Source organism: Chenopodium album, chromosome 24, assembly GCF_948465745.1.
Source record: "Chenopodium album chromosome 24, dcCheAlbu1.1, whole genome shotgun sequence".
NCBI lineage: Eukaryota > Viridiplantae > Streptophyta > Magnoliopsida > Caryophyllales > Amaranthaceae > Chenopodium > Chenopodium album.
This window is the reverse complement of record NC_137857.1, coordinates 9,083,833-9,110,737: the sequence shown is the minus strand read 5'-3', so window position 1 is coordinate 9,110,737 and position 26,905 is coordinate 9,083,833. Positions and strand designations below refer to the sequence as shown.

Sequence of the window (26,905 nt, the reverse complement as noted above, 5' to 3'; positions counted from 1 at the left end):
AAAAAAAAAAAAAAAAACCATCTTGATCTCTCTTTATTTTACCTTTCCATTATTTCTCTCATCTAAGCTCTAAAACTTCAACCATGGCGGACATTAAAGACGAAGTCAAACAACCGAAGCGAATTTTACCGAAAAAAACTAGCGGAAATCAAAAGAGTATCAATTTCAAAGTGATTATTTCAAATAATTAGTAAAATTAACATCTACTTGCTTCAATTTCAATTTTCAGTTTGGAGAAATCTATTTCAGAGAACAAAAACAATTATTCTTCAAAAATGTAAGCATATTACTCAAACTTCTTAAATTTACAAGAATCTATTCAAAAAATTTATTAAAATGTTTATAATGTAAAAATTGAGATGATGGTAAAACACCTCTACAAAAAAACCGGCAAATAAAAATCTCCTATTGTAGATCCAACACTTTCAAAGATATACAAGCGTTAAATGCTGCAGATGTAAAAATAGTGTCTCGGATGCTTAGGTAAAATGAACAATTACAAAGCACTATGTGTTCATTTTCATATCATATTATGAAATTATTTACATGTTTACCTATAAATACATGTTAATATGTGTTTATTAACATATTTAGATTTATTTTTTTTAAAAGAAAATATGTATTAATGATTTGTATAAAACATTATGAACGCATCATGCATACAAAACTTGAAATACCATACATTCAAATGTTTGTTTAATAGTTTATATATGTGCATTTACATTTATTAATATGTTCATTATTTTGAAATATTATGAGCATTTCTACATACATATATGAACATTTTTAAATGCATAATAAACAAAGCTAGATTATAGTTTTATACCATTTTAAGTGAAACATTTGATGGAATTTAGAGATGGATATGCTATTCATATTTTATAGTTCATATATGAGCATCTACCTGTAAAAATATGCCATTTATATTATTAAAAAATAATGTTCATTTGTAGATACATATATGAACATATATGAAATACATACTGAACATTTCATTTCTTTTCTTCATATCAAATTGATATACAAGCACAAGCTACATTGTAGTGATGTGTCATTTAAAGTGGTGTAGCAATGTGGATAACACAAACTGTGAAGTTTACATTATGAAACACGTGGAAACATTCACCGGTGATCAAAATAAAAATGAATTTGTGACTTAAACCCAAACAATGTAAGTCCATTAAATTAAATGTTAATTTACTTAAAATATATTGTTCATTCATATATTATTAAATAACAATTAACGTTATTATTCAATTTTATCAACTGGTAGACCAAATCAGGAAGCTGAAGATGCAATACACAACTCAGCTAATGTTTTTGAAGAAAACACTGAATGTAGGATCAACAGAAGATTATCAAGAAAATTTACAAAAGAGTAGTATTACATGTTCATTTCTAAATTAATATATGTTCATTTATACAAAGATATATGTTTTTATATATGGTCAATAGAACTTATAGATTTTACTCGCTTAAGAATCTTTATTTGGTATTTTTGTTTTTTTTTTCCTAATAGAATTTGATATATTTTTTTCTTTTCTTTTCTTTTTTTTTTTAATATTGTACGTTAAATAGTATTTCTTTTTTAACATATAACAACTCGGTGTTTTGTATTCATGAAATGTTCATTTGCAAATAATATACATGACTAACAATATTAAGGTTGACATACAACATTGCTAGCTTAATAGAAACACAACCTTATATCCATTACATGATAAAAATATAAAATCCAGTCTCATGAAACTAGTAATTTTAAAGCTATGGTTTCCTAATGTACTCCCTCATTTACCATTACTAGCTAGTGAACCTCTTAGCTACATTTGTATCAAAAAAGGCTAAGAACTTATCATACTTAATAGAAGTCTGTCCTAAACCACCTCGAACACTTCTTAGAACTTACACTAGTAGTAGCTTCAACAATTCTTGAAACACTTGTAGCAACTTGAACATTTGTTGAAGCACTAGAAGCAGTGTGAACATTTCTTGAAACAATAAGAGCAGCTTGAACATTTCTGATACCAGCTGCAATAATTATAATAAACAAATCTAATATCAATAATGTTCACTTATATAAAAACATTTGACCAATTAGAATAAAGTTACAATACATTATTATTATATTAAAAAACATATATATCTACACAAATGATCATTTATCATTACATAACTGAACATCTTTATAACACTACAGATTAACATATAATAAAATTTGTTCACTATTTAAAAGGCATATGAACATATATAAACCAATGATCACTTTCAGAAACTTAAATATTCACTTGTAGAATATTAGGGCCTGTTCACATTTACTTAATTTCAGTTCAGTTCAATTCAGTTCAGTTCAGTTCAGCTCCAATCAGTTCAGTTCAGTTCAGTTCAGCTCTTAATTTTCCTCTCTTATAAAATATTCATTTCAGCTTAGTTCAGTTCAGTTTAGTTCAGTTCAGCTCAGTTCAGTAAATGTGAACAGACCCTTAATAAAACTAAAAGACTCTTTACAAAAACTTAATGATCACTTTTAAAAACTATATAATCAGTTTTACAAACTTAAATATTCACTTACAGAAAATTTTTATTAAATATTTTAATAAGAAATATAGTACTTAATAGCAAAAAAAAAAAGTATTATTTTGAATATTAGGTGCCACTTGAGCAGTTGTAGGAATTTGTATATTGAAACAGTAGGAACAACTTGATCATTGGCTTGAACACCTATTATAATTGAAATTTGAACATTTCTAGGAACTCCAGGAAGGACTTCAGGAACTTGAGCATTCTTTTGAATACTAGGAGCATTTGTTGCAGCACTAGGAGGAACTTGCTTCTTCTTTAAACAAATATATCTTTTCATACATAATGAATCGTCTCTTCATCGCCTCTTACACTTTCCAACTCTAACTCCAAAACCTTTAATTTCATAAATGCGTATTCGTTATACATTTCATAAGTTTTCTTCTTCAGATTTAAATTTTGTTTCCCCACTAAATCAGGCTTACTTGTTTCTTCAAGAATAATAACATTCTGTTTTGTCACTGCAATAATAAAATGATGTAATAAATGAACATATATATTCAATAGCAACAATGTTCAATTATAATGACGGATTTGATCAATTAGAGTAAAGTTACCATAGAGTATATATAAATGAATATTTATCTTTACATAACTGAACATTATAATGACACAGTATAATAACAATTAATAAAATATATTCACTAGCTAAAAGCCTAAAAAGTATATGAGCAACTACAAAACAATTGTAATCATTAAAATTCACATGTAAACACATATTTTCATGCATATACAGCTACAATAAACATGTTATTTACTACTGAACACAAATATAACCCTAAAATGAACATTTACTATTACAAAAGTGAGCATTGTTTTAACTATAATTGTTTATATACAACACATAAAACTGGTAAAAACAATCAAATGAAAAAATTATTAATAACTATAAAAGCTCATATAAGATGCACATAACTGGAAAAAATAGAATATTAAAATGAAATTAAATAAGAGCGATAACTAGATTTGAATGAACAATCTAGTAATAAGATTACAATCAAACTATAAAATAAGAACAATAAAACGAAATAACAATCGAAGAGAAGAAGAATTGCGGCCAAATGTATAAATCAAATCATCATAATCACTACAATCAAACAATGACAATAGGAAAACAAAGAATTATCAAAATTAAAAGCATTACAACCAATACTATGAAATCAAATCTTTGTAATGAAACAATAACAATAAAAAAACAGAGCATTACCAAAAACAAAAAACCGATTGATTAGCATTAACGACACAAAATTACTCACACCAATCCTTAAACGAATCGAGTAATCCAACTCTAGCAGAAATAGCATATTCACAATCATAATAAAATAAAAACTAAGTTAGAAATCTCCATAAAAGAAGAAGAGAGAGAAAATTGAAGAAAAAAAAAGGAGAGAGAATATGAAATCTCTGTAAAAGAGGAGAGAGAAATTTTTATATAGTGGCTTGAATGAAAAGTAAAGTAGGAAAGATGAGAATTTTTTTTTTTTCCTTTTTTTACAAAAAAGGCAAAGTTGCAAAGTAAAAACGGCGTAGTAAGAAGGGGGTGTAGGGAAAGTTGCATAAACTAGAGTCTAGGGAAAAATTTGTAGGGCTTGAGTAGTGTGTTTAGGATAAGGTGTTTGGGCTTGACATGAACTCTTATTTAAAGGTATGATCTATAAATAAGATCCAGGGTTGCAGTAAGTCATAATTAAGTTACAGTAAATTTGACATCAAGGCAACCATGTTCCAAAAACCCTAAACACTCTCCTCACTCACGGCTCTCCCTCTCCCCTCACGTCCGTACGGTTGGCGCCCATAGGTGGTGGTTTGTGGTGGGTCTTGGTTAGTTTGTCTTTCTACTCCGTTGAATGTTGATTGAAGCATTCAATCACGACCAACTAGCATTAGTGGAGATTTAACTTGTGTCCGTGGACCAAGTAGAGGAATCACTCTTGGGGTTTTTATCTCCCATTGTTCTTGCTCGATCGCACGTGGAATCACGCTTCAAAAGTACAATTATATGTTCTTTATGTGTTTTGCAATGTTCCTTGGGATTAGGTGCTTTATGAATATAATTCATGTTTATTCCGTAATTAGTACCTATAAACTCGTACAGGCTATAGTGTTCACTTTAAACCTCTATTTATTTTTTAATCTATTTTTATCTCTTTTTTTCCCTCCAATTTCTCTTATCGTATTTTCTCTTTGTTGGGCATTGTTCTTCATTCTTCCCCAATTGAACCCAACACCCAGTTGAATTTCTTCACCAATCTTCAAATTTACTTCACTGAACTTCAATTTACCCAAAATCGAAGCAGGTAAATCTAATGATTCCCTCTTTTTTATTCAAAATTTCTGATTCGTTATTATTCTTGTTGAATTAGGGTTTATAATTGCAGTTATTTTTTTCCCCAATTATGCACTAGTTATGGCTACAATTGTTTATTTAGCATGTTTTTAGCTCTAATTTTGAGGAACCAGAAGTGTCATTTTGGGATTTTAGTATAATTATCCTGTTCATTTACAATTTTGAAGAGGGTTTTTGTATAATTGTTCCGAAAAATACAGTCTTAGAATTGAGATTACCAATTTTTATCGATTTATGCAATCTTGAGTGAAGATTAGCCAATCCAATTGCTAAATTGAGGCAATGTTGTAAATCACATTCATTTGTGGGACACTGAGACTCAGTGTTGTTATTTGTTCATAAAAACACAGTTATTTTAAATGCTTGCCCTTTGTTTTACAAAAAAAAAAAAAAAAAAAAAAAAATTACTTGCTCTTTGAATTGCCAATATTGGAATATTTGAGTTAGAACTTAGTACGAGTATGATAAAAATAAATAAATAAATAAAATAAAATAAATAAATAAAAATAAAAAAAATAAAATAAAAATAATGTGCATTAGTAATCATGACAACCCACATTTAGATAAGGAATTAATTAGTTGTTATAGGGCTGCAGAATTTGAGGATGGACTGGTTCAGCAAGTGAATTCGGTTTAAACTTCGAATGGGAAGAATCCTAGTTTTTGAGAACACGAAAATAAGAAAAATAACAGAAAAAATTAAAATGAAGAAAATTGGGGGTTTGATAATGTTTCATTTGGTGATCCCCTTATTTATTGAACCCTTTATTTATTAAATGATGAAACTTTGGAGAGTGAGGGATAGCTCAAGTGGTTAGAGCTTCCCTCCCGGTTCCATAAAATTCGGGATCGATCCTCTCCCCGCCCTTGTGGCTCTCTAAACACCGAAAAATAAAAAATAAATGATGAAACTTTTGGTGATCCACTTATACAGATGGTTTAAAAGGCTCAAAATTAACTTGATTATTTCGTGATCATGTTAGTATTGTGCTGTCCTAACAGATTAGCTCTACTCTCAATCTCTCAAGTCACAACCCCTTCCTCCCTAACTTCTCATTTTACACCTTCGTCCCGCCCTTGTGGCTCTCTAAACACCGAAAAATAAAAAATAAATGATGAAACTTTTGGTGATCCACTTATACAGATGGTTTAAAAGGCTCAAAATTAACTTGATTATTTCGTGATCATGTTAGTATTGTGCTGTCCTAACAGATTAGCTCTACTCTCAATCTCTCAAGTCACAACCCCTTCCTACCTAACTTCTCATTTTACACCTTCGTCCCACCCTTGACTTCTCTTCTCACTTTGTTCATTTCTCTAGCATAGTCATTGACTCGTCGCCCTTGCCAAATGATTCTGTCACCTGGTCAAAAGATATTTAATAGTGTAGACCAAGGTGAAGATCAAAGTAGGTCCATGTAGAAGACTTGCATTATGCCTTAGCTGTAGTCGTTGTACATAGAATATTTTGTAGTTGTTATGAAAATTCTCTCCATTTTGTCTAGTATATATGGATGGTCAAATTTATGCCAAATTGCCAATAGATAGATAGTAATTATAGGTAATTATGGATATGTATTTGTCGTTGTAATTAGTTTTATTTAGACGTGAGAGAATTAATAAAATATATAGGGATATTTCTTTATCGTGATGGACTTATTTAAAGGCAGACTACAATTAAAACAAGTGATTTAATGCACTTATTTAAAATCTACTAAGGGCATGTTCACATTTACTGAACTAAGCTGAACTGAACTGAACTGATTGGAGCTAAACTGAACTGAACTGAACTGATTGGAGCTGAACTGAACTTAACTGAAATGAATATTTTATGAGAGAGGGAAATTAGGAGCTGAACTGAACTGAACTGATTGGAGCTGAACTGAACTGAAATTAAGTAAATATGAACAGGCCCTAAGTGAATACCTTTAAGTATTGTTATTGAACGTGTTACTCCACATATTATTATAACAATGCTTTATATCTTATAAGGATGTGCAATTGTGCACACAAGTTTGTAACTAAAATTGAAAAAATAAATTAAGATCATTCTGAAAATCTAATTTCAGACATATTTTTATAATTACACTTCTTTATTTATTTTTTATTTTTTTTATGCAAAAAATTACACTTCTTTATAAGTGCATGCAATGTGAATAAAAGAAATATGTGTAGAAAAGAAGTATTAGCTAGTACAAGTGATATGCATTTAGTCAAACGAAATAAATAACTCATTCATCAAATCGTGTAGGGAGAGTAAAAAAAGGAAGTACTATATGATTTGTAAGAGGTAGTAATAAATTCATATAATAGGTGTGAAATAACGGTTTGTTGTACGTTGAAGGTATGTAGTAAGCTAATTTAAGGGACTTTGAAAGTACAATAATTCATAAAGAATGACGACTTTGATGGCTTGGTAGCATGAACTATCAATATCATAATTCATATACAAAGACTTCGTATTCTAGAAGATAATGAGCTTATTTGAGTGGAATTAAAATTTTGAGAGGATGTCCGATCCAACGATATACTTACTTTGCACTTCGTGTTTTTGTTAAAAGAGGCACCATCAATAATACGTGTTATATCAACATGGCCGTCCCTGGGCAGGGCATGCATTAGGTGCCGCTGTCTAGGGCCCAATTACAATTGATTCATTTTTAGTTATAGGAATTTGCTTAATCATTTATGGCTAGACTCTAGTCTAAGCATCTTCCCCTACACCCCTCCCTAAACACATCGTTTAACACCCCTTCCCCCCATGTATCTACTTTCATAGTTTCTGCAGTACTACACCCCTACAAAATGAAGCTTACAATTACTCCCTACAATCCCAAAAAAAATTCAGTAACTTCCCCTACCCCACAAATATATATACAAAACAAAAAAAAAAAAAAAAAACCATCTTGATCTCTCTTTATTTTACCTTTCCATTATTTCTCTCATCTAAGCTCTAAAACTTCAACCATGGCGGACATTAAAGACGAAGTCAAACAACCGAAGCGAATTTTACCGAAAAAAACTAGCGGAAATCAAAAGAGTATCAATTTCAAAGTGATTATTTCAAATAATTAGTAAAATTAACATCTACTTGCTTCAATTTCAATTTTCAGTTTGGAGAAATCTATTTCAGAGAACAAAAACAATTATTCTTCAAAAATGTAAGCATATTACTCAAACTTCTTAAATTTACAATAATCTATTCAAAAAATTTATTAAAATGTTTATAATGTAAAAATTGAGATGATGGTAAAACACCTCTACAAAAAAACCGGTAAATAAAAATCTCCTATTGTAGATCCAACACTTTCAAAGATATACAAGCATTAAATGCTGCAGATGTAAAAATAGTGTCTCGGATGCTTAGGTAAAATGAACAATTACAAAGCACTATGTGTTCATTTTCATATCATATTATGAAATTATTTACATGTTTACCTATAAATACATGTTAATATGTGTTTATTAACATATTTAGATTTATTTTTTTTAAAAGAAAATATGTATTAATGATTTGTATAAAACATTATGAACGCATCATGCATACAAAACTTGAAATACCATACATTCAAATGTTTGTTTAATAGTTTATATATGTGCATTTACATTTATTAATATGTTCATTATTTTGAAATATTATGAGCATTTCTACATACATATATGAACATTTTTAAATGCATAATAAACAAAGCTAGATTATAGTTTTATACCATTTTAAGTGAAACATTTGATGGAATTTAGAGATGGATATGCTATTCATATTTTATAGTTCATATATGAGCATCTACCTGTAAAAATATGCCATTTATATTATTAAAAAATAATGTTCATTTGTAGATACATATATGAACATATATGAAATACATACTGAACATTTCATTTCTTTTCTTCATATCAAATTGATATACAAGCACAAGCTACATTGTAGTGATGTGTCATTTAAAGTGGTGTAGCAATGTGGATAACACAAACTGTGAAGTTTACATTATGAAACACGTGGAAACATTCACCGGTGATCAAAATAAAAATGAATTTGTGACTTAAACCCAAACAATGTAAGTCCATTAAATTAAATGTTAATTTACTTAAAATATATTGTTCATTCATATATTATTAAATAACAATTAACGTTATTATTCAATTTTATCAACTGGTAGACCAAATCAGGAAGCTGAAGATGCAATACACAACTCAGCTAATGTTTTTGAAGAAAACACTGAATGTAGGATCAACAGAAGATTATCAAGAAAATTTACAAAAGAGTAGTATTACATGTTCATTTCTAAATTAATATATGTTCATTTATACAAAGATATATGTTTTTATATATGGTCAATAGAACTTATAGATTTTACTCGCTTAAGAATCTTTATTTGGTATTTTTGTTTTTTTTTTCCTAATAGAATTTGATATATTTTTTTCTTTTCTTTTCTTTTTTTTTTTAATATTGTACGTTAAATAGTATTTCTTTTTTAACATATAACAACTCGGTGTTTTGTATTCATGAAATGTTCATTTGCAAATAATATACATGACTAACAATATTAAGGTTGACATACAACATTGCTAGCTTAATAGAAACACAACCTTATATCCATTACATGATAAAAATATAAAATCCAGTCTCATGAAACTAGTAATTTTAAAGCTATGGTTTCCTAATGTACTCCCTCATTTACCATTACTAGCTAGTGAACCTCTTAGCTACATTTGTATCAAAAAAGGCTAAGAACTTATCATACTTAATAGAAGTCTGTCCTAAACCACCTCGAACACTTCTTAGAACTTACACTAGTAGTAGCTTCAACAATTCTTGAAACACTTGTAGCAACTTGAACATTTGTTGAAGCACTAGAAGCAGTGTGAACATTTCTTGAAACAATAAGAGCAGCTTGAACATTTCTGATACCAGCTGCAATAATTATAATAAACAAATCTAATATCAATAATGTTCACTTATATAAAAACATTTGACCAATTAGAATAAAGTTACAATACATTATTATTATATTAAAAAACATATATATCTACACAAATGATCATTTATCATTACATAACTGAACATCTTTATAACACTACAGATTAACATATAATAAAATTTGTTCACTATTTAAAAGGCATATGAACATATATAAACCAATGATCACTTTCAGAAACTTAAATATTCACTTGTAGAATATTAGGGCCTGTTCACATTTACTTAATTTCAGTTCAGTTCAATTCAGTTCAGTTCAGTTCAGCTCCAATCAGTTCAGTTCAGTTCAGTTCAGCTCTTAATTTTCCTCTCTTATAAAATATTCATTTCAGCTTAGTTCAGTTCAGTTTAGTTCAGTTCAGCTCAGTTCAGTAAATGTGAACAGACCCTTAATAAAACTAAAAGACTCTTTACAAAAACTTAATGATCACTTTTAAAAACTATATAATCAGTTTTACAAACTTAAATATTCACTTACAGAAAATTTTTATTAAATATTTTAATAAGAAATATAGTACTTAATAGCAAAAAAAAAAAGTATTATTTTGAATATTAGGTGCCACTTGAGCAGTTGTAGGAATTTGTATATTGAAACAGTAGGAACAACTTGATCATTGGCTTGAACACCTATTATAATTGAAATTTGAACATTTCTAGGAACTCTAGGAAGGACTTCAGGAACTTGAGCATTCTTTTGAATACTAGGAGCATTTGTTGCAGCACTAGGAGGAACTTGCTTCTTCTTTAAACAAATATATCTTTTCATACATAATGAATCGTCTCTTCATCGCCTCTTACACTTTCCAACTCTAACTCCAAAACCTTTAATTTCATAAATGCGTATTCGTTATACATTTCATAAGTTTTCTTCTTCAGATTTAAATTTTGTTTCCCCACTAAATCAGGCTTACTTGTTTCTTCAAGAATAATAACATTCTGTTTTGTCACTGCAATAATAAAATGATGTAATAAATGAACATATATATTCAATAGCAACAATGTTCAATTATAATGACGGATTTGATCAATTAGAGTAAAGTTACCATAGAGTATATATAAATGAATATTTATCTTTACATAACTGAACATTATAATGACACAGTATAATAACAATTAATAAAATATATTCACTAGCTAAAAGCCTAAAAAGTATATGAGCAACTACAAAACAATTGTAATCATTAAAATTCACATGTAAACACATATTTTCATGCATATACAGCTACAATAAACATGTTATTTACTACTGAACACAAATATAACCCTAAAATGAACATTTACTATTACAAAAGTGAGCATTGTTTTAACTATAATTGTTTATATACAACACATAAAACTGGTAAAAACAATCAAATGAAAAAATTATTAATAACTATAAAAGCTCATATAAGATGCACAAAACTGGAAAAAATAGAATATTAAAATGAAATTAAATAAGAGCGATAACTAGATTTGAATGAACAATCTAGTAATAAGATTACAATCAAACTATAAAATAAGAACAATAAAACGAAATAACAATCGAAGAGAAGAAGAATTGCGGCCAAATGTATAAATCAAATCATCATAATCACTACAATCAAACAATGACAATAGGAAAACAAAGAATTATCAAAATTAAAAGCATTACAACCAATACTGTGAAATCAAATCTTTGTAATGAAACAATAACAATAAAAAAACAGAGCATTACCAAAAACAAAAAACCGATTGATTAGCATTAACGACACAAAATTACTCACACCAATCCTTAAACGAATCGAGTAATCCAACTCTAGCAGAAATAGCATATTCACAATCATAATAAAATAACAACTAAGTTAGAAATCTCCATAAAAGAAGAAGAGAGAGAAAATTGAAGAAAAAAAAAAGGAGAGAGAATATGAAATCTCTGTAAAAGAGGAGAGAGAAATTTTTATATAGTGGCTTGAATGAAAAGTAAAGTAGGAAAGATGAGAATTTTTTTTTTTTCCTTTTTTTACAAAAAAGGCAAAGGGGCAAAGTAAAAACGGCGTAGTAAGAAGGGGGTGTAGGGAAAGTTGCATAAACTAGAGTCTAGGGAAAAATTTGTAGGGCTTGAGTAGTGTGTTTAGGATAAGGTGTTTGGGCTTGACATGAACTCTTATTTAAAGGTATGATCTATAAATAAGATCCAGGGTTGCAGTAAGTCATAATTAAGTTACAGTAAATTTGACATCAAGGCAACCATGTTCCAAAAACCCTAAACACTCTCCTCACTCACGGCTCTCCCTCTCCCCTCACGTCCGTACGGTTGGCGCCCATAGGTGGTGGTTTGTGGTGGGTCTTGGTTAGTTTGTCTTTCTACTTCGTTGAATGTTGATTGAAGCATTCAATCACGACCAACTAGCATTAGTGGAGATTTAACTTGTGTCCGTGGACCAAGTAGAGGAATCACTCTTGGGGTTTTTATCTCCCATTGTTCTTGCTCGATCGCACGTGGAATCACGCTTCAAAAGTACAATTATATGTTCTTTATGTGTTTTGCAATGTTCCTTGGGATTAGGTGCTTTATGAATATAATTCATGTTTATTCCGTAATTAGTACCTATAAACTCGTACAGGCTATAGTGTTCACTTTAAACCTCTATTTATTTTTTAATCTATTTTTATCTCTTTTTTTCCCTCCAATTTCTCTTATCGTATTTTCTCTTTGTTGGGCATTGTTCTTCATTCTTCCCCAATTGAACCCAACACCCAGTTGAATTTCTTCACCAATCTTCAAATTTACTTCACTGAACTTCAATTTACCCAAAATCGAAGCAGGTAAATCTAATGATTCCCTCTTTTTTATTCAAAATTTCTGATTCGTTATTATTCTTGTTGAATTAGGGTTTATAATTGCAGTTATTTTTTTCCCCAATTATGCACTAGTTATGGCTACAATTGTTTATTTAGCATGTTTTTAGCTCTAATTTTGAGGAACCAGAAGTGTCATTTTGGGATTTTAGTATAATTATCCTGTTCATTTACAATTTTGAAGAGGGTTTTTGTATAATTGTTCCGAAAAATACAGTCTTAGAATTGAGATTACCAATTTTTATCGATTTATGCAATCTTGAGTGAAGATTAGCCAATCCAATTGCTAAATTGAGGCAATGCTGTAAATCACATTCATTTGTGGGACACTGAGACTCAGTGTTGTTATTTGTTCATAAAAACACAGTTATTTTAAATGCTTGCCCTTTGTTTTACAAAAAAAAAAAAAAAAAAAAAAAAATTACTTGCTCTTTGAATTGCCAATATTGGAATATTTGAGTTAGAACTTAGTACGAGTATGATAAAAATAAATAAATAAATAAAATAAAAATAAATAAATAAAAATAAAAAAAATAAAATAAAAATAATGTGCATTAGTAATCATGACAACCCACATTTAGATAAGGAATTAATTAGTTGTTATAGGGCTGCAGAATTTGAGGATGGACTGGTTCAGCAAGTGATTTCGGTTTAAACTTCGAATGGGAAGAATCCTAGTTTTTGAGAACACGAAAATAAGAAAAATAACAGAAAAAATTAAAATGAAGAAAATTGGGGGTTTGATAATGTTTCATTTGGTGATCCCCTTATTTATTGAACCCTTTATTTATTAAATGATGAAACTTTGGAGAGTGAGGGATAGCTCAAGTGGTTAGAGCTTCCCTCCCGGTTCCATAAAATTCGGGATCGATCCTCTCCCCGCCCTTGTGGCTCTCTAAACACCGAAAAATAAAAAATAAATGATGAAACTTTTGGTGATCCACTTATACAGATGGTTTAAAAGGCTCAAAATTAACTTGATTATTTCGTGATCATGTTAGTATTGTGCTGTCCTAACAGATTAGCTCTACTCTCAATCTCTCAAGTCACAACCCCTTCCTCCCTAACTTCTCATTTTACACCTTCGTCCCACCCTTGACTTCTCTTCTCACTTTGTTCATTTCTCTAGCATAGTCATTGACTCGTCGCCCTTGCCAAATGCTTTATAGTTCTGCTTCAATCTCTTCACTGCCGCTGCTGCCATCACCACCACCCAAATTATCATCTTCTCTTGTTCCAATTCAAGGTATAATGTTTTGATTCATCAATCAAACAACTTCTCATTTTATTCTCTCTGCCTCTGCCTTTATTAATATCGTTTCCAGTTTCCAATTCAATCATTTTATCCAGCTTTAAGTTTTAAATTATTTCATTTGTTAAATTTGTCTAAAACCCTTGTTACATTTTTTTCGACCCTACTCATTTCTGTGTCAGTTTATGCAATTATATCTATAAATCCCTACTCATTTTTCTGTATTTTGGGCAATCATACTATATAACCAGTTGAGAAAATGATAGATGATCTATTTCGGGGGATATAAAACTCTTAAGTCGAATCAGTTGCTGCAAAATCGATTATGGGGATCATGGGTTTTCTTTCATTGCTGTCAAAAGAAGTTGTTCTCACAAAATTGTTGATGATGTTCAGCTAAAATTGGCTTTCTATTCTCAGCATTAGAATAATCGTAGAGATATAATCATGGAAAATGTTGGTAGTTGTTCAATGGAGGAACTACTTTTTGTTGAACATATAATCCTATTATTCACCTATTCTTCTTTCTTACATGTATATGTTGAAAATAAAGGTTGTATTGGGTTTTATGGGTGGTGGGGATGAAGGTTGGACGGGTTTTCAAACTATTAGATTGTATTATTGTAGCATTAAGGTTATCAAATTTCCAGTGTGCTGATTAAGTTTGCAGAATTTTTATGTTTTGATCCATAGCTTTTGGTAATGATGCTCAATTTAATTTCTGTAAGTGTGTGTTCCATAGCCTATAGTCCTAATTGTACCTCTATTAGATTTTTTTGTGCCTGCAATGTATTTGTAATGTATTTATAATCTATTTCTGATATATCTGTAATACATTTTCAATGTATCTTGGATTCTCATGTTGATTATATTTCTACCGTAATAAATTTATGCAAGGGTTTTTGGGTTTTCAGGAAACACGACATTCGGAAATTATCTTCAGGTTCGATGGGGTCTCGTTTGCAAATTGAAGGCGATGAGTCAGTCCTTTGTCGTGTAACACATTCGAATCTCAAAAGCTTCAATGCTGATGTTCGCTTTTCACTTCAGGTTCGTGAGCTGGTTTTCATTTAATTACGATGTCTAGTCATTTGGAAAATCCTAATTCAAATAAATTTAATGTGATATATGCGGTCAGATGACTGTTGAAGCCATGAAAGAGAAGCTCTGGAAAAAATGTGGTACCACTGTAGAGTCAATGTCCCTTGAGCTTTATGATGACGCAGGAGCTAAAATTGCTGATCTCACTGATAATGCAAGATCCTTTGGGTTCTATTCTCCCATGGATGGGTAAGATAGCTACCCGTAATTTTTTTCTTTTGCATTTGTTGTTGACTTAATTCTTTGCAATTTTTTCAATTGATATTGTGTCTGGTATGTAAATTAGATGAATTTCATTTTAATGTTTTTCTTTTTTCTTCTCTCTCAATGGGTCACAAAAGATATCGGCTACATGTTGTAGATCTTGACCCAGCATCAGTAACTTCTGGTGGCTGGCTGGAAGACACGTCTTTGGTGGAGAAATACAAAATCTCCGATGAAGCTTATAAACAACGTGATGGCAAGTACCTTAAAAAATACTTTGAATCCTTATTTATGTAATATCTTGGATACATTTTAGTGTTTCTATCTTTTTTCTTGGGGTGTATATTTTTTTAACTTAGCTTATTTTAATTTAATGTATGATCATTGATGCAACTTTTTTTTTTTTTTTTTTTTTACTATATTTAAGAATCTGTTGGCTAGACTATCTTTAGTCTTGTCACTCTTGTGCATATTCTTTACCCCAAATGTTCTTTGCCAAGCAATTATAGGAAATCTTTCTGGACTTCTTTTCTGCTATCCTTAATGTGAATGTTTTGATTCTGCAGGTACTTTTAGAAAATTCAAGGAAAAGTTAGAACTTAAAAGCCCTTCAGGTGCCAGTACTAAGGTAAGCTTTGAAGATATTGCTATGCATATGGGATCTTTGTGATATTGCTCATCTTGTGTGTTTTGAATCTGCTCTTCTACTTTGCTGTGTTTCTGTGAAATTTGTACATGTAAATGTATCTTATTCATCTAACTTTGATTACTACTGGTGAAGTGTGTAACTCTCAATTGGTCTGAATGTGATTACAACACCTCCATTCTTTTGACAATTTTTGCTCTTTCTCTTATGCAGTTACCTGAAAATTACATGGAAGATCTTTGTGCTAATATCAAGGTTAGTTATTTTCTGTTCTTAACATATAGCACTTTCAGTCCATCTCTGTTTGATTTGTGGAGCTGTATGTCATGTGACATGTAGCTGCACTTTATACTGGGATGCTATCGTATGATGTAATGAGGTGATTCTTTCTTCATGTTTGGCATACAAACAAATGCTTAGGGGCTAAAGAAGAGCATACCAGCCATCAAGCCAGTGGCTTACCAGATTGCTTTTTCTGACCGCCTTGGTCAAAAGATATTGAAACTGAGGATCTAGATCACTAGTATCTATTTTGTCATACTTACTATAACAACCACTCGGTATTTGACATTCTTAGAGTTTTCAGTTAACATTCTCTATTTACTACATTCTTTCAGTTTTTTTTTTTTTTTTTTTTTTTTTTTGTTTTTTTTGGGGGGGGGGGGGGGGGGGGAACTAGAATTTATAGGGGGTGTTGTCACTCATCTTTTTTGTAGCCCTGTTCTATTCTCAATGTTGAGAAGCTAAGTGCAACATACCTGATAACTTACAGGCATTCTGAAATAGTTGTACTGCATCTTTGAATTAGTGAAAGAAATGTTCATTCTCTTACCATTTTATCAATAGGATATCAAGAAATACCTTGGTATTCCCCTGTTCACTTTCTAAAGTTTAAACTTTTAAATTTTATTGGAAGCTTGACTGGATTGATGTAGTATGTTATATCATTATGTTTGCTGGTTCTTCGTTTGGATGATGTATTGGTTCTCTCAGTTTTAGCTCTTGTAACAACATAATCAGTTTCAAGATCACCTGTACTTGTAACATGATTCGATTCAGTATACCATTCCGTTTTTTTTCCTAACTGCTTTCAGGAATCCCTATACTTTGTATAGGATTGTTGATGACTATTATTGAACCTTCCATTTAGTTATGTGTTATGGTCATTTGTCAACTTTCACTATGTGTCTTATACTTCACTTTCTCATGTAGCCTAAGAACAATTTCATGTTATGTGCTGAGTACCTGAGTTTCATTAACTTTGAAAATCCCATCCCTGAAACTGCTCTCCTCATGTTTTTGTGTTATCAAAAGGGCCCTATGCGGTATACTCTATCACTGCTGGTATTATTTCATGCTTGAATGCATGAAAACAGCTTTGTATATGCTAGCCTAGCTGGTTTATAGCTATTCACCATTTCCTGTCTTTTAGTGTAATTTTTTTTTGTTTATGTCTTTTTGGTTGACTGGCTGGCTGAAAGCAGCGTGCTATCGTGCCTACCTATAACTTCTTACTTTTCTTTCAGGTGGGAGATAGATGCCAAGTTCAACCAGGAGACAAACGTGGTATTGTGAAATATGTCGGCCAAGCAGAAAATCTAGGCCCTGGTTTCTGGGTTGGAGTTCAGTATGATGAACCACTGGGGAAGCATGATGGATTGTAAGTAAATCAAATCCTCAGCTATTATTCACGTAGCAACTTTCAGATGGTCTTACAATTCCTAACCCTTGTAGTAACCATGTGTTTCTCTTGTTAGAAACTTTCACTTGAAGATGACTAGTAATTCTTGCAGCCAAACGTAATCCATTGTATGTTAAGATTGTTCATTTCAACTTTTCATGTTGCAGGGTCAAAGGGACTCGCTACTTTGATTGTCCACCACTTCACGGTGCAATGGTTAGACCAGATAAAGTACAGGTTTGTTTTTTTTTACTAATCCAGCAATATTTTTCTGTCATTTATTGGAAAGGACCATTAAAGTCCTATTCATCTACCATGATAATAGGCTGATACATTAGTTAGTAATTAGAAGTTTCATTCGGATTACTTGATTTATTGAGAAAGATTTGTCAGCTGTCCTATACTCCTATCCCTTTACTAGCATACTTAATTATGCTAGAAAAAAGTTAGTATGTACAAGACATTCAATTTGTCATGCCTTTATATATATATATATATATATATATATATATATATACACAGTTTCATGCCTTTCTATAAGTCCTATTCATCTTTCATGAACTCAACCTCTTTTATGCCTCAATAGCTTACTGGGAATGCTGGTTATATTTAGTTTTTGCTTTCCGAATAATGAGTTTGTTGCTGTGAATCTATCATGGGTATCGGGTACCAAGGAGATTTTCTTTTAATTTTGGAGTGTGAGTTCTTTTCTATTGCCTCTACAAATACTTTCGTTTGTGTGCACTTTAGTTTAGTAAATCTAAGCTTTCTGACTGATACTGCAAGTAGGATATTTGCTGGCACCCCAATGATATCGAAACGTTACATTATATGTTCTGAACGTTCATTTTCCAGGTGGGAGACTTTCCTGAACGTGATCCATTCGAAGAAGAGGAGATATAATAACAGGCCCAAACGGCTGATATAACATCTAAAAATTCTTATTTGTCAAGTATTTTTGCCAATGTTCTTCAATTGAGACAAGTACATTGCTGACCTGCTACTGGAACGGAACTTTACCGGCCTTGCTGCAAGAAAATAGACGAAGATAAAAGATTTCTATCCTTTATTCTTTTTTTTTTTTTTTTTTTTTTTTGTGTGTTTTTTTTTCCAAGTTACGGACATATATTCCAGTATGTATCTTGTCACCAGAATTCTATAGCAACTTCAAGATTTGCGTGCATCAAATTGTACTTTTGTTGTTCCTAATTTGAAGCATATTTTGTAGCAATCCCATTTGCATGCCCCCGGTTTACAATAATTTTATTGTACATCGAACATTTTACGAAAAGTTACTCTTTTTCGTACAAAAGTGACCCTTTTTCTTTATAAAAGTGACCCTTTTTCTAACAAAAGTGACCCCTTTTTTTCACAAAGTGACCCCTTTTTTCACAAAAGTGACCCTTTTTTTTCATAAAAGTGACCCTTTTTTCACAAAAGAAATTAAGCTATATATGTAAAACAAAGTATCAAAATCAACAAAAATAAACACAAAATTAAAGATAACAATGTATAATCTATGTGCAAAGAAAAGGAATGACATTCAGAATGCTACGTCTATAAGCAATTGATTCGTTCACATGGATCATCTTGGAAGAAATTCATGCACAAAAACCATTGGGATGAACATAAAGGATTGGCTTAATTTGAAGCATCCTCGGTGAGAACAGGGATGAAAGCCTAGCATGAGGGGATGAAATCCGTTCGAAGGAGGTTTGGATTAACGATCGGAATTGACAACAGCGGGGAGGTTTGGGGGTTATTGAGAGATTGGAGGAAGGTTTTTGGTTGGAGAGGGGGGTTTTTTGGTGGTGATGGCGGAGGTAAAGGGGGAGGTGGAGGTGGAGGCGGCGGCAGCGGGGGTTAAGCTGGAGCAGGGGTTGAGGTTTCACACTCTCTCTAGCTCACTCTCTCTCCTTTTTCAGGTAAAGGTTGAGCTGATTTACAATAATGATATTGTACATCCGATGTTTTCTAATATTTGTGATTTTGTAGTGATTGTTCAATGTACTTTTTATTAGTTATATATTTGTATCGCGCTTTGGTCTAGCCTTGGCATAATTTTCAACTATCAACCGTATTTAATCATTGCTGCTATAGCCTGCATCCACAGTATATTAGGCTTGATTCTGAGATTTTTTAATGTCCAAAGCAAAACTCCTACTGAAAAAGTTTTATCTAATTACTAAAAGTTTATCTATTGTTATTAGCAGTTTCTCTTTCTCTCTCTAGCGGCCTCTCTCTCTAAAAAAACCCTACCGTTTTTTCTCAATTTGCTTCGGCCATGAGGCTCGCCGGCGGGAGTGCGGCTCACCGCTCACGCCACGTCGGCGAGCCTCTGATCTACTTCTTTAGGTTGTTTTTTTCCTTTCTCGTTTTGGTTTTTTGTAGGGTCGGCCTTGTAACTTGCGCCGCTCCCCCGTTTCGGCCGCTTCTGTTCCTCACCGGCCTCGCTGTCGGCTTGCCGCCGTCTCTCTTTCCCGCTTCCCCGCCGTGTCTCTACTCCACCGTTCTGTCCGTCGTCGCGACGTTTTGTAGGAGAATGGGGAGGGAGAGTTATCTCCCTTTGAGTCCCTCGCGTAGGGCCGTTCTCAATCTGGTGTTTCCAGTTGTCGTTGCCGCGGTTCAGGGGTGTGTGGGGTTTGGGCTTCTCGGGCGGGTCTCGGCGGTTCGGGCTTTAATGTCCGGCGGTATGTGGGTTGGGTTGGTGAACCTCGGAGCTTTGGTGGTGGTGCTCGGATTGGCGACGGGGTGGGTTGTTAGGGTTACGTTCGTAGTCCTTGTTTTTAAGTTTCTTCCTGTTTTTTCTTTTAGTGGTGTGTGTGGTGTTTGGGTTTCCTGTTTCCGTCTTTGTGTGTTTTTTGGGTTTGTTATTTTTTCTTTTTGTGTGGTGTGTTGGTGTGCTATGTTGTGTGTAGATCGGTGTACCGATCTTTTGGTGCAGGATTTGAGCCGAGTTTTTTTGGCTATGGGGCTTTGGTTTGATCTTCTGTTGGTTGGGCTAATGGGTTATGCTTCCATGCCCCGTGTTTGAATCGGAGATTGTCTTGTCAATGGTGAAGTGTACGACACCAATTTTGATTTCAGGTTGAGGAGTACAGGATTCTGAGCCAATGAAGGTTCACGTCAGAAACTACAACATATTGCCAGACCCCCTTGCAAGAGGCTGCATAGGACAGCGTTATATGAGCCAAGGGTATTTCAGAAAGTCATTTTGCACGTGCAATTGTAGTTTCCTTTATTTCGAACTTGTAACTGGTTCTTTTGTCTTTGTATTGTTCGATTACGATTTCTTATGTAAGTGCCGTATGGCTTATTATTAATGAATTTTAATCTCCTCCCTTTCAAAAAAAAAAAAAGCTTGTCTATTAGTTGAAGTTTGTTTATGATTAGGATTTAATTAATAAACAATTCATTGATGAGTTGTTTAAGGACACTATAACCTATTAAATGAACTGAGACTAAACAAATATCTAAGTTTAGTTGAAAGCTTTGGTTCGTGTTGGAGCTAGCAATCTAGCATAAGTTTTATGAACATCAATAACAGATAATAATTTGCATGAGATCAGGTATCCATCAGCCATCAGGTACTATAAAAAAATAGGCAAATTTGTCAAAAAAAACCCTTTTAAATGCACTGTTTTGCGGAAAAAAAACCTTTTAAAAGCTTTTTTGTAAGAGAAAACCCAAACTTAATTTTTTTTGTTGAAGACAACCTAATACCTCTTATTCACCTGATTAACCACGAATTACTTCTAATTACTCTCTAACTATTTAATAATAAAATTAGTTTTTAAATAAAGAAAAAAAAAATACAAACCACCATGTCCACCACCAACCAGCCACCCACTCCTTTTCCCCCTCCCCTAGCAGCAGCCCTACACCGCCTAAGCCACCAGAATCGTAGCCCCCATCCAAGCCAACCACGAAAACCACCCTAGCCACAAGCTACTACCAGCTAGCCCACTCCCGTCGCCAACCACCACCAAGATCACACCGCCTTACTCCCATCGCAAGCCCACCACGAAAAACCACACCCAAGAAACCGCCTTGGAGGTTGAAGTGCTCCTCGCGAAAGAAGTCGGGGCGGACAAAGCTTCTGCAAGGGCCCTCCTCTTCCCGTGGAAGGAGGAGAGAGAAATTCAAGGTGAAATTAAAGTCTTCAATTGATAAATTAGGGTTTTTGTGAGATAATTTAAGGAAATTGAGATGGAGAAGCCATTGATAATCATAATTGAGCTAGGAGAGAGAAATATGAAATTAGGAATTTTTGGAGGAAATTGATGAAGAAGAAAGGAGGGGGTAAGGGGAAAGGGATGTAGGGCCGGCGGTATGGGTTCAAGCCGGCGGCTCAAATGGGGGGAGGGGGCTGCTATCAAGGGAGGGAGGAAAAGGAGAGGGAGGGGTGGTTGGATGGCTGGTGGTGGGCTAATGGTGGGCAGGTGGGGGTGGGTTTTCTTTTTTAATTTATAAATTAATTTAATTATCAAGTAGTAAATGAGAATTAGAGGTTAATTAGAAGAAATTAGAGGTTAATTAAGTGTATTAGTAGGACAAGGTTATTTTAAACAAAAGAAATTAAGTTTGGGTTTTCTTTTAAAAAAAAAGCTTTTAAAGGGTTTTTTTTTTTTTTTTTGCAAAACAGGGCATTTAAAAGGTTTTTTTTGACAAATTTGCCAAAAAAATATTACTATTTTTAGAGTTGGAAAAAGTTGACACGACAAGAATCGATCACGAAAAAAACGGATTAATGCTAAGAATTTATGACTTGTTTAATAATGAATTGACATGACAAAATATGTTAATTAGTTAGGTCATATTAGTGTTGAGATTACCAACGCAAAATTAACACAACTTAACCCAGAATAATTACCAATAATAATTATTTTTTATACTAAATATGTAGTATCAGGTCAATTATATTTTATGCGACACAAACCGGATTCGAAAAAAGTGGGTTAGTGTCAAAGATATTCAGCTTGTTTATAAAAATGGGTTAACACAACATGACACATTTAATAAAACGGGTAAAGTTAGTGTTATGATTTCCTAATTTGTATATCTTCGACACGAACACAAAAAATAATCTGACACAACACATTTGCCAGCTATAGGGGGTGTTTGGAAACTAGTTTTTCAGCTGACTTTTGGCTTTTAACTTTTTCAAGTTGGTCAAACAGCCAAAAAACATGTTTGGCTATTGGCGTTTTTAAATGGCTGAAAAGATGGCTTTTAATCCAAAAGCCAAAAGCTAGTTAGAGCAGCTTTTGGCACATGGATTTTGGCTTGTTGACAAAATTAACTTTTAATTAATAAAAATTAGTCATAATGAATGATAGTTAGTAATTAAGGTCTAATAATTAATAATTAATAATTAATAAATTTTAGAATTTTTTTGAAACATAAATTATTAGTATAATAATTATTATTTAATAATAAGTTTTTAATAATCTAATATATTATATAAATAAAGTAGGCATTTTTCGGGAGCATTTGACGCTCCACATATGAAAAGGTATTATTTTGACCAATGAAATATTAGATTAAAAATTTATTTTAGAATTAAAAAATTCACTCGCCACCTAAGCAAAAGTGACAAATAAGATTTATGAATTTTACCACCTAGGTAAAAACAACGAATGATGAAATTTAATTTTTTTTAAAAAAATTAATAATTATCTTTTTTCATATATGGATGCAAATCTTCGATCGTAAATATCTTTAAGCTCTCCCTACTCCCTAGCAAATAAAATAAAAAATTAATTCAAGCGCCACGTAAAATAAATAAAAGTACAAAAGATAATTTTAGTGTTAAAATTAAAAATATATATATATATATATATATATATATATCTAATTAATATTTAAAATGGAGTAATATTAGTAATTTATACTCCCCCGTTTTTAAATACTTGCTCCATTTTCCTTTTCCGGCCATTTTTAAATTTTTGCTCCATTTCCTTTTTTGGAAAGTTTTTATTACATTTAATTCATTTCTCACACTTAGTGGACCCAACATATAACTATCTCTCCTCCTATCTTCCACTAGTTTTGCTTTTTACAACTTTTTATTTTCTCAACTACCCCACTATCTCCATTATTTGTTACTTTTTCCAATTTCTCCTAAAACTCCGAGCATGGAAAAATGGAGCAAGTATTTAAAAACGGAGGGAGTAGTATCTTATTATTTATAATTATCAATTTATAAGTAATATAGAGTTATTTTTAATTAATAACCAATAATTTATACAAGTAGTATATTATTATTGATAATTATCAATTTATAACTAAAATACAATTATTGTTAATTAATAACCAATAATCAATTAATTTAAATTGTAATTAATTTTTAAAAAATTATTATCTATATAATAATTAGCAAGAAGTAAAAACTTATTGTAAATAATTAATAATTAATTTACAATTATTATTACCAATAATTTACTATTTTTAATTAATATCAAAGTACTATATTAGTTCATTAGTGTTGATGTAGTTTAACAACAGCTAACACCCAACAGCCAATTTACCAAACACTACAACACTAGTCAAACAGCCAACTCAAAAGCCAATCTAAACAGCCAGTTAAACCAGCTGACAACCAACAGCCAACAACCAATTGCCAAACAGGGCCAATGTAACAATTTCTTCTTATTTGTGGTAAAAATCATACTCCCTCTGTGTGTGTGTGTGTTTTTTTTTTTTTTAAGTATTACAGTTTGACCGACACATAGTTTTAAGCAATTTAATTGACTTAAATAAAATAAGAGGTAAGTTGGGTAGTTGGAGTATTAAAAAATTGTACAAGAAAGATAGTGGGGTTAATAGTGTATTGAAAAGTAATGAATGTGAGAGGAAACATATAATTAAAAAAAAAAAGTAGTATTGGGTTTGGGTGGGAACCATGAGAGGAGAGAGATACGAAGTATAATATTTTAATGTAGGTTTTTGCCAAAAAAAAGGAAGAGTAACACTTTAAAAAGGAAGAGTAACACTTTAAAAAAACACGGCTGAAAATGGGAAGTGTAACACTTAAAAAAACACGGAGGAAGTATCGTAAATATAACCAATTGTGGAAGCTTGATATAATATTTAATGTGTACAACAAGTAAGGCTCTGTTCACTTCACCTTAAAAAATAATATTAAGTAAAAATAATTTTATTTCAGTAAAATAAGTTCTGTTCAGTAAAATTCAATTTTCTTAAAGAAAAATTATAGTAGAAAATTAGTAAAAATAAGTTCAGTTCGTTCGACAAAAACAATTTTAGTTCAATAAAATTAATTTAAGTTCAGTAAAAATAATTTAAGTTCAGCAAATATAATTTTGTTTCAGTAAAAATAATTTCAGTTCTGCAAAAATAAGGTGAAGTGAACGGGACCTTATTGTAAAAATATTGTAGAAGTATTAAAAAGTAAAAGGCTAAGGTACAGTAAAATAATGGGAAGGGAGGCTAGTTATTATTTTAGGAAACAAAAAAAATTGGAAAACTTACTTAGCCCATTACAAATAGACGTTAGAATCGAATATAATCCCATAAATATAGGGAAACAATATCTTAATTTGATTTAATTTCCAAAAATAAAAATCATGATTTAATTATTTCTGACTTAGGCTGCACGTAAGTGTACACTAGCACCAGCATATGCAACATAAATTCAGCAAAGAGAATACAACTTGATCCAAAAACACAAAAAACAAATAGAGTCAAGAAAGAAGAATTAAAGTGATGGATTCAACATTATCAATCATTCAAGTACGATTGAATAACTACGATGAAGAAATGAAAAGTCTAACTGATTTATTAGCATCATACAACAATGTTTGTATTGATACGGGCTTCACTCCATTTTTATGTGTTACACCACGAGGTGCTACCGAGTTGATGAGATACGAAGATATGAAATACAACACCGGAGATTGCAATTTGTTTCAAGTCGGATTAAGTCTTTGTGATGATCAAGGGAAGATAGGTGGTTGTTGGCAGTTCAATCTATGTGATCCTCGTACGTACGTTCAAGGTGAAACCACTAGTATATTTCACAAATTCAAACTTGGTTTTGGTAACATTGTGGAAAACTTCCATGGAAAAATCAAGTGGGTTACATTTCATGGTATGCACGACTTAGCGTTCTTGATTAGTAGTGTGCTCGAATTATCGATACCAAACACGAAAGAGCAGTTTCTTAAACTAGTTAAGAGAGTTTTTGGAAAGTTTTATGATCTTAAAGCGATGGTTAAGCACTATGAGAACTACTTAGGTCCTTTGAATGAAGATGTGTTAGGTTTGGGGAAAGTGAATCAAATGGTAGGGTTTAAACTACTCGGAAAGCGTCATCATGCAGGATCCGATAGCTTAGCAACGGCTCAACTTCTAAGCAAGTTCTTTGAATGGGATTGTTCTAACTCTCGCTTGGAAAATTTCCAAGACTACACAAAATTTGAAGGGATACTCTACGGCATATCTCCATCTCAAACAAGTAATGCAATTCCTCATCATATTCAAGAGGCTGTTCATATGCGTCATCATAATACAATGTATCTTCCTAACGCTCCTATGTTCAGTTATGCGCCTCGTAGTCCATTTTCGAGGATACAAGCTCCGCTATATACGGTAGTAAGAGATGTATTGGGCATCCCTTATGTTGTTTATGGTAATGTGCCCTCTACGGTACATGCTCCATCAAGTGTTGTAGTTTCTTCAATACCCCTATGTTGTTAATAAAGATTTTATGTGTTGGTTCTTTTACGGTTTATTTTTCAATAGAGATTAGATTTTTTTTTTCCATTTTTTTTATTATTTTATTTTTGGATAAAAAGGATAGAGAACAAAATTAATTTCACCTAATTTTGATAATAAAAAACAAAAAAGCAATTACGGAGTAACTTACTGTACAGTACAATTTTACTAAATCCGTTTTTCAAAAATCTAATTGTCACATTATTTATTACTCCTTTTAATCTAATTGTCACATTTATTAATCCTAACACACAAAGGCAATAAACTTTTTATGGAGATGAGTAATCAAGGTAGACGATGGTGAAAGATAAAATATACGCAATGAGCTCGAGTAATTTCAAGTAGTACGTATCAATCGAGCATGAAAAAGTTTTGCATTTTAATCTGCGTTTTAAAATAGCATTTTTCTAATATTCTAAAAGGCTAACATACAATATATTAATTGAAGAATATTATTTTCCATGACATTTTTCTGGGGTCGTAAATTTGCATGAACAGGATTGCTGACAGTTCAACTCAAAAGCCAATCTAAGCAGCCAATCAAACCAGTCAACAGCCAATTACCA

General features: G+C 31.7%; 2 protein-coding genes across 2 annotated transcripts; both read left to right on the top strand.

Moving 5' to 3' along the window:
* Positions 1–13,786: 13,786 nt before the first annotated feature.
* Positions 13,787–18,842, top strand: LOC145611386 (tubulin-folding cofactor B-like). The gene is made up of 9 exons (XM_081666710.1): positions 13,787–13,962; positions 14,883–15,018; positions 15,107–15,258; positions 15,411–15,529; positions 15,840–15,901; positions 16,133–16,174; positions 17,446–17,579; positions 17,768–17,837; positions 18,456–18,842. Exons 2-9 carry the CDS (start codon positions 14,917–14,919, stop codon positions 18,501–18,503), a joined length of 729 nt encoding a protein of 242 aa, XP_081522836.1. The 5' UTR covers positions 13,787–13,962; positions 14,883–14,916; the 3' UTR covers positions 18,504–18,842.
* Positions 18,843–25,328: 6,486 nt separating this feature from the next.
* LOC145610521 (putative CCR4-associated factor 1 homolog 8) lies at positions 25,329–26,321 on the top strand. The gene has a single exon (XM_081665844.1). The coding sequence runs from the start codon at positions 25,329–25,331 to the stop codon at positions 26,319–26,321; it is 993 nt and encodes a 330-aa protein (XP_081521970.1).
* Positions 26,322–26,905: the final 584 nt, after the last annotated feature.